The 16,569-nt window shown below is 40.8% G+C and overlaps 1 protein-coding gene across 3 annotated transcripts in view; it reads left to right on the forward strand.

The window, feature by feature from the left end:
• ZNF225 (zinc finger protein 225) overlaps nucleotides 1-7,553 on the forward strand; it is an 18,587-nt gene extending 11,034 nt beyond the window's left edge. For 2 of the 3 annotated variants that reach the window (XM_011997739.1, XM_011997737.1), the window contains exon 5: nucleotides 5,302-7,398. In XM_011997739.1, the coding sequence (XP_011853129.1) occupies nucleotides 5,302-7,187 (1,886 nt within the window). In that variant the 3' untranslated portion in view covers nucleotides 7,188-7,398. Of the gene's footprint in view, nucleotides 1-5,301 lie in introns of all 3 variants that reach the window. The other variant, XM_011997738.1, reaches the window with a different exon arrangement.
• Nucleotides 7,554-16,569: the final 9,016 nt, after the last annotated feature.

Genomic DNA, 16,569 nt, shown 5'->3' on the forward strand with positions numbered 1-16,569 from the left:
GATTACTTGTTGGGATACTATTTTTAGGTACATGCAGTTTACCCACATCCCATGGAAACTTCTAAGGGTTTTTTTATGACCACACTGAGTAATATGCCTTCTCTCTGACTCGTCTTGGAGCTTTTTTTTAATTTTTATTTTTAAAAATTTTTTCTGTAAGTTATTGGAGTATAGGTGGTATTTGGTTACGTAAGTTCTTTAGTGATTTGTGAGAATTTGGTGCACTCATCACCCGAGCAGTATATACTACACCATATTTGTAGTCTTTTCTCTCTTGCCCTCCTCCCATTCTTTCCTGCAAGTCCCCAAAGTCCATTGTCTCTTTTTTTTTTTTATTTTTTATTTTTGAGATGGAGTCTCGCTCTGTCGCCCAGGCTAGAGTGCAGTGGCGCGATCTCTGCTCACTGTAAGCTCCACCTCCTGGGTTCATGCCATTCTCCTGCCTCAGCCTCCCGAGTAGCTGGGACTACAGGCGCCTGCCACCATGCCCTGCTAATTTTTAAAATATTTTTAGTAGAGACGGGGTTTCACCGTGTTAGCCAGGATGGTCTTGATCTCCTGACCTTGTGATCCACCTGCCTCAGCCTCCCAAAGTGCTGGGATTACAGGCCATTGTCTCATTCTTATGCCTTTGCATCCTCATAGGTTAGCTCCCACATATCAGTGAGAACATATGATGTTTGGTTTTCTATTCCTGAGTTACTTCACTTAGAATCATAGTTTCCAGTCTCATCCAGGTTGCTGCAAATGCTATTAATTCATTCCTTTTTATGAATGAGTAGCGTTCCATCATATATAATACCACAGTTTCTTTATTCACTCGTTGATTGATGGGCATTTGTGTTGGTTCCATGATTTTGCAATTTTGAATTGTGCTGCTATAAACATGCGTGTGCAAGTATCTTTTTCGCGTAATGACTTCTTTTCCTCTGGATAGATACCCAGTAGTGGGATTGCTGGATCAAATGGTAGTTCTACTTTTAGTTCTTTAAGGTTTCCATAGTGCCTGTACTAGTTTACATTCCCACCAGCTGTGTAGAAGTGTTCCCTATCACCACATCCACGCCAACATCTACTGTTTTTTGATTTTTGATTATGGCCATTCTTGCAGGAGTAAGGTGGTATCACACTGTGGTTTTGATTTGCATTTCCCTGATCATCAGTGATTTTGAGTTTTTTAAAAATATGTTTGTTGGCCATATATCTATATTCTTTTGAGAATTGTCTATTCATGTTCTTAGCCCACTTCTTGATGGGTTGTTTGGTTTTTTCTTACTGATTTGTTTGAGTTTGTTGTAGACTCTGGATATTAGTTCTTTGTCAGATGTACAGATTGTAAAGATATTCTCCCACTTTGTGGGTTGTCTGTTTATTCTGGTGACTGTTCCTTTTGCTGTGCAAAAGCTCTTTAGTTTAATTAGGTCCCAATTATTTATCTTTGTTTTTATTGCATTTGCTTTTGGGTTCTTGATCATGAAATCCTTGCCTAAGCCAATGTCTAGAAGGATTTTTCCAATGTTATCTTCTACAGTTTTTATAGTTTCGGTATTAGATTTGAGTCCTTAATCTATCTTGAATTGATTTTTGTATAAGGTGAGAGATGAAGATCCAGTTTCATTCTCCTACATGTGGCTAGCCAATTATCCCAGCACCATTTGTTGAAAAGGGTGTCCTTTCCCCACTTTATGTTTTTGTTTGCTTTGTCGAAGATCAGTTGGCTATAAGGATTTGGATTTATTTCTGGGTTCTCTATTCTGTTCCTTTGGTCTAAGTGCCTATTTTTATGCCAGTATCACACTATTTTGGTGACTATGGTCTTATAGTATAGTTTGAAATCAGTTAATGTGATGCCTCCAGATATGTTCTTTTTGCTTTAGTCTTGCTTTGGCTCTGTGAGCTCTTTTTTTGATTCCATATGAATTTTAGAATTGTTTTTTCTAATTCTATGAAGAATGATGGTGATATTTTGATAGGGATTGCATTTAATTTGTAGATTGCTTTTAGCAGTATGGTTATTTTCACAATATTGATTCTACCCATCCATGAGCATGAGATGTGTTTCCATTTGTTTGTGTCATCAGTGATTTCTTTCAGCAGTGTTCTGTTGTTTTCCTTGTAGAGGTCTTTTGACTCCTTGGTTATGTATATTCCTGAGTATTTTATTTTTTTTTGCAGCTATTATAATAGGGGTTGAGTTCTTGATTTGATTCTCTGCTTGGTTGCTGGCGGTGTATAGAAGAGCTACTGATTTGTGTACATTAATCTTATATTCGGAAACTTTGCTGAATTCTCTTTTCTTTTTTTTTTTGAGATGGAGTCTCGCTCTGTTGCCCACGCCGGAGTGTGGTGGCGAGATCTCAGCTCACTACAAGCTCCACCTCCCGGTTTCACGCCATTCTCCTGCCTCAGCCTCCTGAGTAGCTGGGACTACAGGCGCCCGCCACCCTGCCCGGCTAATTTTTTTGTATTTTTTTAGTAGAGACAGGGTTTCACAGTGTTAACCAGGATGGTCTCGATCTCCTGACCTCGTGATCTGCCCGCCTCGGCCTCCGAAAGTGCTGGGATGACAGGCGTGTGCGCCCGGCCGGCCTTTTGCCATTATATAATGCCCGTCTTTGTCTCTTTTAACTGCTGTTGCTTTAAAGTTTGTTTTGTGTGATACAAGAATAGTTACCCCTGCTCATTTTTTGGTGTCCATTTGCATGAAATGCCTTTTCCACCCTTTTACTTTAAGTTTATATGACTCCTTATGTGTTAGGTAAGTCACCTGAAGGTAGCAGATGGTTGGCTGGTGAGCTCATATCCATTCTGTAGTTCTGTATCTTTTAAGTGGAGCATTTAGGCCATTTACATTCAATGTTAGTATTGAGATATGAGGTGCCGTTGCATTCATCTTGCTATTTGTTGCCTGTGTACTTTGGTTTTTAAATTTTTTTGTTTTTGCTTTCTAATATGTTTTTGTTTTATAGGTCCTGTATGATTTATGCTTTAAAGAGGTTCCATTTTGATGTGTTTCCAGGATTTGTTTCAAGATTTAGAGCGCCTTTTAGCAGTTCTTGTAGTGGTGGCTTGGTAGTGGCAAATTCTCTCAGCATTTGTCTGAAAAAGACTGTATCTTCCCTTCATATATGATGCTTAGTTTTAGTGGATACAAAATTCTTGGCTGATAATTGTTTTGTTGGAGGAGGCTGAAGATAGGGCCCCAATCCCTTCTAGCTTGTAGGGTTTCTATTGAGGAATCTGCTGTTAATCTGATAGGTTTTCCTTTATAGGTTACCTGGTGCTTCTGTCTCACAGCTCTTAAGATTTTTTCCTTCGTCTTAACTTTGGATAACCTGATGACAATGTGCCTAGGGAATGATCTTTTTGCAATGAAATTCCCAAGCATTGTTTGTGCTTCTTGTATTTGGATGTCTAGGCATCTAGCATGGCTGGGGAAGTTTTCTTCTATTATTTCCCCAAATATGTTTTCCAAGCTTTTAGAATTCTCTTCTTCCTCAGGAACACTGATTATTCTTAGGTTTAGTAATTTAACATAATCCCATACTTCTTTGAGGCTTTGTTCATATTTTCTTATTCTTTTTTCTTTGTCTTTGTTGGATTGGGTTAATTCAAAGAACTTGTCTTGAAGCTCTGAATTTCTTTCTTCTACTTATTCAATTCTATAGCTGAGACTTTCCAGACCATTTTGCATTTCTATAAGTGTGTCCAGTGTTTCCTGAATTTTGTATTGTTTTTTTTTTAAGCTATCTATTTCCTTGAATAGTTCTCCCTTCACTTATTGTATCGCTTTTTGGATTTCCTTGCCCTGGGCTTTGCCTTTCTCTGGTGCCTCCCTGATTAGCTTAATAACTAACCTCCTGAATTCCTTTTCAGGTAAATGAGGGATTTCTTCTTTTTTTGGATCCATTGCTGGTGAACTAGTGTGATTTTTTTTGGTGGATGTTAAAGTGCCTTGTTTTGTCATATTACCAGAGTTGGTTTTCTCATTTGGGTAGGCTCTGTCAGAGGGAAGGTCTAGGGCTGAAGACTGTTGTTCAGTCTTTTGTCCCACAGGGTGTTCCCTTGATGTAGTACTCTCCCCCTTTTCCTATGGATGTGGCTTCCTGTGAGCCAAACTGTAGTGATTGTTGTCTCTATTCTGGGTCTAGCTACTCAGCAAGTCTATTCAGCTCTGGGCTAGTACTGGGGGCTGTCTGCACAGAGTCCTGTGATATGAACTGTCTGTGGGTCTCTCAACCATAGATATCAGTGCCTGTTCTGGTGGAGGTGGCTGGGGTGTGCAATGGACTCTGTGAGGTTTCTTAGCTTTGGTGGTTTCATGCTTTATTTTTGTGCTGGTTGGTCTCCTGCCAGGAGATAGCACTTCCCTTCATATATGATGCTTTAATTTTGCAGAGCTCACACCTGCAAATTCATCAGAGAATCCACACTGGAGGGAAGCCATTCAAATGTGAGCAGTGTGGGAAAGGCTTTAGTCGTAGATCAGGACTTTATGTTCAGCGTAAATTACACACAGGAGTGAAACCTCATATTTGTTTGCCTCCAGGCAAACAGAGACACTCTCCTCAGGCATGACATTTTAGGACCGAGAGATTGCCTGTCAGATGCTGAGGATATCACCCAGGCCTCTTTGTGACTTAGGATAATTTCTTTACTTCATAAAGATATGCAATACAAACTAAAATATACAAAGTTTTGATGATGTTGTGGCTTCTCCTTAAAGTTCACATTTGATTCATACTTCACTGTTTACATAATTTATTAGTTACATAATCTACCATGTAAGGTTTTATTTCTACCAAGTATTTCACATCTGACACTTGGTGTGGTTCTGAATTGGTCTCATGCAAATGAGAGTCCATAGTGTACTTGAAAAACACATTGGCTGGGCACAGTGGCTCAAGCCTGTAATCCTAGCACTTTGGGAGGCCAAGATGGGAGTATCTCTTGTGGCCAGGAGTTCAAGACCAGCCTTGGCAATGTAGCAAGACCTCGTCTCTTCAAAAAAATGTAAAAATTAGCTAGTCATGGTGGTATGTACCTGTAGTCCTAGCTACTCAGGAGGTGGACGTGGGAGGATCACTTGAGCCCAGGAGGTCAAGGCTGCAGTGAGCCATGATCATGTCCCTGCACTCCAGCCTGGGTGACAGAGGGAGACACTCTCTTAAAAAAAGGAAAACACAATCTGAACATTCCCTGTATTTAATACAATTTCAGGCTATGTCCTAAGTATGAAATCTTGATAACATTGAATAAAGGCTTTACTTGCCCACATCTCTTAATTCTGTGTCATTATAGGAGACAAGATCCAAACTGAGATGGAGACTGTTCCAGAAGTAGGAACACATGAAGGGTTGTTCAGTCATCAAAACTGCGAACAAATTTCAAGTGACTTAACCAGGTTTCAAGACTCCATGGTAAACAGCTTTCAGTTCTCCAAACAAGATGATATGCCCTGCCAGGTTGATGCAGGACTATCTATAATTCACATAAGACAGAAACCTTCTGAAGGTAGGAAGTGTAAAAAATTCTTTAGTGATGTCTCCATCCTTGATCTTCATCAACAATTACAGTCAAGAGATAAGTCTCATACATGTGATGAATGTGGAAAGAGTTTCTGTTATAGCTCAGCTCTTCGTATTCATCAGAGAGTTCACATGGGGGAGAAACTCTATAATTGTGATGTGTGTGGTAAGGAATTCAATCAGAGCTCACATCTGCAGATTCATCAGAGAATCCACACTGGAGAGAAACCATTCAAATGTGAGCAGTGTGGGAAAGGCTTTAGTCGTAGATCAGGACTTTATGTTCATCGTAAATTACACACAGGAGTGAAACCTCATGTTTGTGAAAAATGTGGGAAGGCCTTCATTCATGATTCCCAGCTTCAGGAACATCAAAGAATCCATACTGGGGAGAAGCCATTCACATGTGATACATGTTGTAAGAGCTTCCGTAGTAGAGCAAATCTTAATAGGCATTCCACGGTTCACATGCTAGAGAAACCATTCAGATGTGATATATGTGGTAAGAGCTTTGGTCTGAAATCAGCACTTAATAGTCATCACATGGTCCACACAGGAGAGAAACGGTACAAATGCGAGGAATGTGGAAAACACTTCATTTATAGGCAAGATCTTTATAAGCATCAGATAGACCACACAGGGGAGAAGCCATATACTTGTAAAGAATGTGGAAAGAGCTTCAGATGGGCCTCAGGTCTTTCAAGGCATGTGCGAGTCCACAGTGGAGAGACACCATTCAAATGCGAAGAATGTGGGAAGGGATTTTACACAAATTCACAACGTTATTCTCACCAGAGAGCCCACAGTGGAGAAAAGCCATATAGATGTGAGGAGTGTGGGAAGGGCTACAAAAGGAGGTTGGATCTTGACTTTCATCAGAGGGTCCACAGAGGAGAGAAACCCTATAATTGTAAAGAATGTGGGAAGAGCTTTGGCTGGGCCTCATGTCTTTTGAATCATCAGAGAATCCACAGTGGAGAAAAACCATTTAAATGTGAAGAATGTGGGAAAAGATTTACTCAGAATTCACAACTTTATACCCATCGTAGAGTCCACAGTGGAGAAAAACCATTCAAATGTGAGGAGTGTGGGAAAAGATTTACTCAGAATTCACAACTTTATTCTCATCGCAGAGTCCACACTGGAGTAAAGCCATATAAATGTGAAGAGTGTGGGAAGGGCTTCAACAGTAAGTTTAATCTTGACATGCACCAGAGGGTTCACACTGGAGAGAGACCTTATCATTGTAAAGAATGTGGGAAGAGCTTTAGCCGGGCATCAAGTATTTTGAATCATAAGAGACTCCATGGTGATGAAAAGCCATTCAAATGTGAAGAATGTGGGAAGAGATTTACTGACAAATCACAGCTTCATTCCCATCAGAGGGTTCACACTGGGGAAAAGCCATACAAATGTGAGAAGTGTGGAAAGGGTTTCAGATGGGCCTCAACTCATCTAACCCATCAGAGACTCCATAGTAGAGAAAAAGTACTTCAGTGTGAGGACTGTGGGAAAAGCATTGTACACAGTTCATGTCTTAAAGACCAACAAAGAGACCACAGGGAAGAGAAAACATCTAAATGTGAGGACTGTGGGAAGCGTTACAAGAGGCGCTTGAATCTTGATATGCTTTTGTCATTATTTTTAAATGACACATAATTATTGTACTCGTTTATGGGGCACATGTGATAGTTGGTACAAGTATACGATGTGTAATGATCAAATCAGTATAATTAACGTATCCATCACCTCAAACATGTATCATTTCTTTGTGTTGGGAACCTTTAAAATTAACTCTTCTAGCTATTTGAAAATAATACGTTGTTAATTACAATCACCCTGTAGTGGTGTAAAACACTAGAACTTATTCCTCCTACCTGCCTGTATTTCTATATTCATTAACCAACCTTTGGCTACCACCCTGCCTCCTCACCTCTAAGAACTACTGTTCTACTCTCTACCTCTATGAAATTAACTTTTTGAGCTTCCACATATGTGTGAGAACATGTAGTATTTATTATTCTGTGCCTGGTATATATCACTTAGTATAATGCCCTGTAAGGCTCATTCACTTTGCTGTGAGTGATAGAATTTTGTTGTTTTTCATGGCTACATAGTACTCCGATGTGTATATTTGCCACATTTTCTTTTCTTTTTTTTTTGAGACGGAGTCTTGCTCTGTCGCCCAGGCTGGAGTACAGTGGCCGGATCTCAGCTCACTGCAGGCTCCGCCTCCCGGGTTTATGCCCTTCTCCTGCCTCAGCCTCCCGAGTAGCTGGGACTACAGGTGCCCGCCACTTCGCCCGGCTAGTTTTTTGTATTTTTTAGTAGAGACGGGGTTTCACCGTATTAGCCAGGATGGTCTCGATCTCCTGACCTTGTGATCCGCCCGTCTCGGCCTCCCAAAGTGCTGGGATTACAGGCTTGAGCCACCGGCCACATTTTCTTTATTCATTCATCCAGTGGACACTTAGGTTGATTACATATCTTGGCCTATTTCTTGGCTATCGTGAATGGTGCTGCAATAAACATGGGGGGTGGAGATAACACTTTAACATACTGATTTCCTTTTCTTTGGGTGTGTATCAAGTATATAATAATATGACATGACTCAAAATTAAGGAATAGGATTGTGGAAATTGGTTTTCAAAACAAAATGTTCTCTAGTTTGAATATAGAGAAAAATTGGTGAGTGTCTTCAGCTGTCCTCGTACATAATGCATGTGAACTTGCTTTAAGCATAAGTGAAGGAGTGGAAAAATCCTGGAGATAGAAATAAAGGGGTATACATGTGGACATAAAGAATCAACAAAGATTCTTTTAAGAAAAGGTGTGTATGGGTTGGGAACAATAGCATGACAGCAGTGGGGCCTCTAACAGTCTGGAACCAGTTAGGACACAGAGCAGGATTGTCATTCTATTCATAGACACCGTGGTGATATTTTGGGTACATTAGGTTAAACGGCTTTCTTCAGCAAAATGTCTACTAGAGATAGATTTGATTTTTATTCTTAATGTTCTAGACTGTATCTTTTCAGGATGCTAGGTACTTTACGAACATCCATGCTGTCTCAATTTGCATAGTGGGTTGGAGGTCCCTAAGACAATCTCTCCAGGTTCTGTGATTTGCTAAGAGGACTCAGAATATAGTTGTACTCATGCCTATATTATGGTGACAGGATACAAATAATCAGTAAAGGGAAAAGGTTCTTGGATAATATCTGGAGGGAATCAGATATAAATTTGTAAAGATCCTTTGTGCATGGAGTAACAGGTCGCAATTCCTCCAGTATTGAATTGTGATTGTACTTGTGAAATGTCTACAATGGAAGTTAATTATCAACCCGTACCTAAGGTTCTTATTGGGACTAATCATGTAGGTATCATCCCTCCGGTACATATCAAGATTCTAGACTCCAAGAAGGGGAGCAAGTGTTCAGAATAACTTGAACCATGCCTACCAGTTATGGAATGGTGGCAACCCTCTCAAACTCCATGTATCCTAACACCAGCTAAAGGCCAGTCTTGTAAGCAGTCCTGTCTAGGATTTGCAGTCTCAGGCCTGTTATATTAACTTTTTGTGCACATAGTATTAGAAAACTATTGGCTGCAGTCTTCTTTGTGTTTTGTGTGTTTTGGTTTTTAACTGTCACCAGATACCAGAATAGCTCATCTCCAAGGTAACTGTAACAGAATACTCAGCAGGTTAAACAGAAAATACTTGCCTATTACAATTATTAAAAGTTTGGTAGGGTCTATATCTGCTCTCTGGTGTGTCCTGCATCATCAACTTGGTTACAACATGGTGTTAACATGTGGGACTTATTGTGTTTCTGGTTAATATTTCTGTTTCTCCCAACCACACTGAATATTAAATACCTAGTTCTATATCTAGTACCCTGAGCTTATGTGGGGCTAATGTTCTTTGCCATTTTTCACCACAGATTTTATTTCCTTTTTCTTTTGTGGACACTGGTGAGTTCCCTAGTATAACTTTGACTTGGGTGTATTTTCACAATTGGTGGGGATTATTACAGATTATCATCCTTCCTCTGTGTTTGAAAAAGGAGGGAGGCTTCAAGTCAGGTTAGCTGAACTTCCTTTGTTGGTCTTGTTATCCATAATATAAAAAATAAATTGATGAGGCTGGGCATGGTGGCTCACGCCTGTAATTCCAGCACTTAGGGAGGCTGAGGCGGAGTTTTAGACCAGCCTAGTCAACACAGTGAAACCTCATCTCTACTAAAAATACAAAAAATTAGCCAGGTGTGGTGGTGTGTGCCTGTAATCCTAGCTACTCAGGAGGCTGAGGCAGGAGAATCACTTGAGCCTAGGAGGCAGAGGTTGCAATGAGCCAAAATCGTGCCACTGCACTCCTGCCTGTGTGATAGAGTGAGTCTCCATCTCAAAAAAAAAAAAAAAGAATAATAATAATAAATAAGTTTGTGAGAAATCTATTAAATTGTTACATAATCTATATAGGTAGAAGGTTTCTATTTCAAGTGAACCAAAGTGTAACTTAAATCCTCTAATGCAGACTCACAGCCCAAAAATAAATTCCAAGACATGTCCAGTTTACAAATCCACAATTCCTTTGATGGGGTGGGAGGGCAGTTCTGGATAAGGATGGACCCTGCTAGATTGCAAAAGTTTACAGCACTAATTTTTTCCCCAGAGATCTCCATAAGGACCTACAGTCATGAACTTCTGTGACTATGTACTCAAAAAGAGAAATAATCACACATTTTGGCAGCGACTGAATTATTGTTTTCAAGTAGGATAAATCCAAAGAGACCCACACTGAGACACATTATAATCAAAAGACAAAGGAACACCTTGAAAGCAGCAGCATGAAAGTGACTTGTCATGTACAAGAGATCCTCAATAATATCAGTGGCTCTGGCCAGGTACAGTGGCTCATGCCTATAATCGCACTTTAGGAGGCTGAAGCAGGCGGATCGCATGACGTCAGGAGTTTGAGACCAGACTAGCCAACACGGTGAAACCCTGTGTCTACTAAAAATACAAAAATAAGCCAGGCATGGTGGTGCACACCTGTAGTGCCAGCTACTCGGGAGGCTGAGGCAGGAGAATCGCTTGAACCTGGGAGGTGGAGATTGAAGTGAGCTGAGATCATGCCCCTGCACTCTAGCCTGGGCGATGGAGACTCTGTCTCAAAAAAGGAAAAAGGAAAAAAAAAAAAAAAAAAGATCATCAGTGGATTTCTCTGCAAATCTCCAAGGCCAGATGATGTATTAAAGTGCTAGAAAAAAACCTGGTGTATTGAGGAGTCTATATTCAGCAAAACTATACTTCCAAAATGAGCGATCAATTAATAACTTTTCAGGAAAAACATAAGCTGAGAGAATTAATTGCCAGTAGACAAGTTATTCAAGAATTGATAAAGGGGCCAGGTGCAGTCACTCCTGTAATCTCAGCACTTTGGGAGGCTGAGGCAGGCAGATCATTTGAGGCCAGGAGTTTGAGACAGGCATGGCCAACATGGTGAAACCCTGTCTTTACTAAAAATACAAAAATTAGCCGGGCTTGCTAGTGGGCACCTGTAATCCCAGCTACACAGGAGGCTGAGGCAGGAGAATTGCTTGAACCTGGGAAGTGAAAGTTGCAGTGAGCCAAGATTGCGCCACTGCACTCCAGCCTGGAAAACTGATAAAGGGAATCAATCCTTCCAAGTTGAAATGAAAGGATTTTAGACAATAACTTGAAATCATATGAAAATATAAAGATCTATACTAAAGGCAATTACATGAAGCAATACAAACAACATTATGATAGTAATTTTAGTTTGTAATCCCAGCTTTTATTTTCTATACAGTGTAAAAGACAAATGCATAAAAATGACTACCAATCTATGTAAATAAGTACACAATACGTAAAGATGTACTATGAGATCAGTAACAGTATGGGAAGGAAGAAGCTGTGAAGGAGTAGGGTTCTTATATGTGATTGAAGTGAAGTTGGTATCAATGTAAAACATTGTTATAACTTTAGGATGTTGCCTATACTTATGATAGCTATAAAGAAAATACCAATGAAACATGCACAAAGGAAAATAAGAAGTGATTCAAGGCAGGGCACAGTGGCTCATGCCCGTAATACCAGCACCTCCAGAGGCTGAGGCGGGTGGATCATGAGGTCAAGAGATCAAGACCATTCTGGCCAACATGGCGAAATCCCATCTCTACTAAAAATACAAAAAAAAATTAGTTGGGCGTGGTGGCATGTGCCTGTAGTCCCAGCTACTCAGGAGGCTGAGGCAGGAGAATTGCTTGAACCCAGGAGGTAGAGGTCTTGTAGTAGGCTGAGATTACGCCACTGCACTCCAGCCTGGGCGACACAGTGAGACTCCATCTCAAAAAAAAGAAAGAAAGAAAGAAAAAAGAAGTGATTCAAAATGTATCACTACAAAAAAAGACCTCAACACAAAGGACAATAGTAATGAAGGAAATGAGGGGAAAAAACACAATAGGACATACAAAACACAAATTTAAAATGGTAATCCTTACCTATGTATAATTAGTTTAAGTGAAATTAATGAAACTTCCCAATAAAAAGATGTAGTTTGTCAAAATGATTGAAAGACAGTATCTAATTATATGCTCTGCACATTAGAACTATGACATGCATAGATGAAAGGCAAATGATGGAGAAAGGTATTCCATGTAAAAAAAGTAACAGTGCAGGTAGCTATACTAACAACAGATAAATTAGATTTTAAGTCAAAAACTGTTAAACAAGACATTAATATTGCTAAAAGGTTCATTTCACTAAGATGAAACACTTATATATGCACCAAATGTCAGAGTTCTGAAATATAAAATGTAAATACTGACAGAATTGAAGGGAGAAATATACAGCTCTCCAATAATAGAAAGAGACTCCCTACCTTTCTTTCAAATGCATAGGACACCCAGACAAAAGATAAATAAGGAAACAGATAATTTGAAGAACATTATACATCAATTCAACCTAAGAGACATTTACATAACTCTCCGTCCCTCAACAGAATACTCATTTTCTCAACTGCACATGAAACAGTCTTCAAGACAGACCATATATTAGGCCACAAAACAAGTCTTGATAAATGTAAAAGTTTGACACTATAAAAATGTATTTTCCAATTGCAATCTAGATCATAACAAGTAGACATCAATAGCAGTACAAAAAGTGGAAAAAGACTGAGGCGAGAGGACTGCTTGAGTCTAGAAGTTTGAGACCAGCCTGAGCAACATGGTGAGACTCTGTCTCTACCACAAAAAACAAAAAACAAACAAAAAGGCCGGGCCAAGGTGGGCAGATCACTCGAGGTCAGGAGTTCAAGACCAGCCTGACCAACATGGTGAAACCCTATCTGTACAAAAAATACAAAATTAGTTGGGCGTGGTTGGTGGTGCATGCCTATAATCCCAGCTACTTGGGAGGCTGAGGCAGGAGAATCGCTTGAACCTGGGAGGCAGACATTGCAATGAGCCGAGATTGCATCATTGCACTCCAGCCTGGGCAATAAGAGCGACACTCCGTCTCAAAAAAAAAAAAAAGTATATATTTGCTAGTTTTGTCAGCTGAGAGGGTTAAGAATCAATAACACTAAGGTAGCAGTGATCACACCCAGCACTCAGTTCTTTGTTTCTAACTACATTTTCCACAAATAGGAACCAGAAGTCCTAGGAGAAATATCTGATCTCATGGCTAGGGTAGGGAAAATACCCAATGAACTTGAAAAATACCTCATGAACTTGGAACACACAGCACACAGTATCAGAAAGTAAACCAGTGCACAAGGAGCTCATATCATGATGAACAGGAAGAGCTAGAAGGCAAGAGGGGACTGCTTGAAGAGGATTTTACTGGCAAAATCTGAGACAACCAGAGAATCAAAATAATAACAGTAGTAGATGTGAACTCATTAATATAATAAAAATTCACAAATCCACACTGGTATAAACAAATAAATAATATAGATGGAAAGCTTTTTCTTAGAGCATAATGCCAAGAAATAAACATAGAATAAGTTGGAGTATCTCAATTTTTCACCAGATAGTAGTAACTTTTTAGGGGAAAAATAATTTTAGAGTGCAGAATTCTGGAGAGAAACACCTTAATCAACTGTTCAAGTTTAGCAGCACCATTAATGGATAAAAACTAGTATCTGGTACATCCTGAGATCATGCACTAAGGAGAGGAATTGATCATAATCCAGAAAGACATAATCTTGAATGTTGGAGTCGCTGAAGATCAAAATGTTAAAAATATAACTCTGGAAAAATAATTTTAAATTATTTAGAAGATATTGATTGATTTACATTTCTTTCTTCCTTTTTTTTTTTTTTTTTCTGAGACAGTCTTGCTCTGTCACTCAGCTGGAGTGCACTTCGCTTCCTTCCTCCCTCCCTTCCATTTATTATTATTTTTTTTTTCTGAGACAGTGTCTCGTTCTGTCACCCAGATTGGAGTACAGAGGCGTGATCTTGGTCTCCCAAGTTCAAGTGATTCTTGTACCTCAACCTCCTGAGTAGCTGGGATTACACGCATGTACCACCATGCCACGCCCAGCTAATTTTTTGTATTTCTAGTAGAGACAGCGTTTCACTATGTTGGCTAGGCTGGTCTCCAGCTCCTGGCCTCAAGTAATCCACTGGCCTTGGCCTTCCAAAGTACTGGGTTTACAAGCGTGAGCCACTGCGCCTGGCCAAGATAAAGCATCTCAATGAATTTTGTCATTTGGAAGGGCAGACTAGAGCAACAATACAGCTGTAACTGGTATAGAAATGGCAGTCAGTCAATTTTCAAAGAAGGGGGATGTGTGGCATTGTGTGGTTAGCATAGTAACCTTGTTTTTATGTGTAAACAAAATTGTGAAAATGTATTTTTTTAGTTTATAAAATGAATCTAGAACGTGAGACTTCGTTTTTTAAAAAACAAAAACATAGATTGATGTGTATTAGTCCATTCCCGCATTGCTATAAAGAAATACTTGAGTCTGGGTAATTTATAAAGAGGTTTAATTGGCTAATGCAGGGTCCTGCAGGCTGTAGAGGAAGTATAGCAGCATCAGCTCAGCTTCTGGGGAGGCCTCTGGAAACTTACAATTATGCTGCAAAGCAACTAGGGAGCCAGCACTTCACATGGCCACAGTAGGAGGAAAAGAGCGAGCAGTGAGGTGCTACACAATTTTGAACAACCAGGTCTCATGAGAACTCTATCAGGAGAACAGCACTAGGGGGATGGTGCTAAACCATTAGAAACCTCCCCAATGATCCAATCACCTCCTACCAGGCCCCAACTCCAACATTGGGGATCACATTTCAAAGTGAGATTTGGGTGGGGACACAGATCTAAACAATATACATAGGCCAATGTATGTTTATGAGGAGAAAAAAATCTGGTTATCTTTTTTTATTTTTTCCCGAGACGGAGTCTTGCTCTGTCGCCCAGACTGGAGTGCAGTGGCACGATCATCCGCTCACTGCAACCTCCGCCTCTCAGGTTCAAGCGATTCTCCTGTCTCAGTCTCCCGAGTAGCTGGGATTACAGGCACACGCCACCATGCCCGGCTAATTTTTGTATTCTTAGTAGAGATGGGTTTTCACCATATTCTCCTGGCTGCTCTCAAACTCTTGACATTGTGATCCGCCCGCCTCGGCCTCCCAAAGTGCTGGGATTACACGCGTGAGTCACCGCACCCAGCCCCTGGTTATCTTGAAGAAGGATTTTAGATGGGTTGTTTTCTGATTTTGCCTTATTCTATTATTAATTTGTATCAACCAACATAAGCCAGATTCCAAATTGCTAACTATAATAAGGATATTTTAACCAAAAAATATAAAGGGAGAAAATAAAATATTTTCCCTATGTATAAGATCCTTCTTAATGCTACTGCATTAAATAAATCATAGGCATTGGGTGTCTGACATCAATGCCAAGTGCTTCACCAGTTACACTTGCTTTGAAGTACTGGGCAATTTACGGCCTTCTCTGAAATTTGGTGTTTTTACCTCTTCAGTAGACATAATACCACGAAAAGTGTAATGAAGGAAGATAGCTTTTCCATGAGGACGAGGCTTCCCCACTGGCCCTTTCCTGCCAAACCAGTGGTACCACAGCGTCCAGAGTAGGGCCTGGCGCCTCTGTTCTTCATTGCCTCTCCCAAATCATTGTACTTTGCTCATTCTTTAAACTTTTAGTTTTAGCCTTATATTATCAGTTTATAGTAATCAATCATCAATCATCTACTGACCCCTAAAAAGTCATTCCTCGTTTATTCCTTGAAGATTGGATCTCCTCGCTTTCCAATAACGCTCCTGTAGTCCTGGGAGGAGTTTAGACTTCAGGAATTCCTGTCTGTTCAGTATTTTCGCTCAAGGACTCAGGGAGAGGGAAGGACGATCCTCAGGGTCACAGTCCACATTCCCTACTAGGCGCTCAGAGATATAGGATTCGTTCCCCATGGGCATTGCGGAAATCGTAGTCAAGGATCACCGCGGAGTCCCAGCGCTTTCCCTGAAGGGTGAGATTCTGAACGTTTTTCCCTCAGCGTTCTGAGCGCAGTCCAAACGTTCAGTGGAGTCCTGGTCATTTTGGCTCACGCGGGCGGGTCCGGGGGATTCTGGGAAATGTAGTCCCGACAATCAGTGGAGTCGCGGGCACTTCCGCTCCGGGGAAGGGGGAGCGGTTGGCGCGGCGCATTCCAGCGTAGTTTGTTCCAGTTCCGCGACTTGCGGGCCATTTATACTGTCAGGGTCTTAAGCTTGGGGCTCGCTGGGACCTGGTGATCCGGTTATGGGAAAAAAAGCCTCGTCGGAGAGCAAAGGTTTGGAGGAACGAGGGCGGCGGCTTTTGTTGTGTCAGCGGAGCCTTCTTGGGCTGGGGCTCTCCTCGCGTTTCGGGGCGGGAGGCGGGGGGCATTGAGACTTGGTTGGGTCGCGTCTCGCCTGGTTTCAGCGTTTCCGGGGCTCTGAACTCGCCCAGTCCGCCTTCCTGCACTCCAGGCGCATGGTCACTTTTTTACAGTGCAAGGTTG

The sequence above is a fragment of the Mandrillus leucophaeus genome, unplaced genomic scaffold, assembly GCF_000951045.1.
Source record: "Mandrillus leucophaeus isolate KB7577 unplaced genomic scaffold, Mleu.le_1.0 Scaffold546, whole genome shotgun sequence".
Lineage (NCBI taxonomy): Eukaryota > Metazoa > Chordata > Mammalia > Primates > Cercopithecidae > Mandrillus > Mandrillus leucophaeus.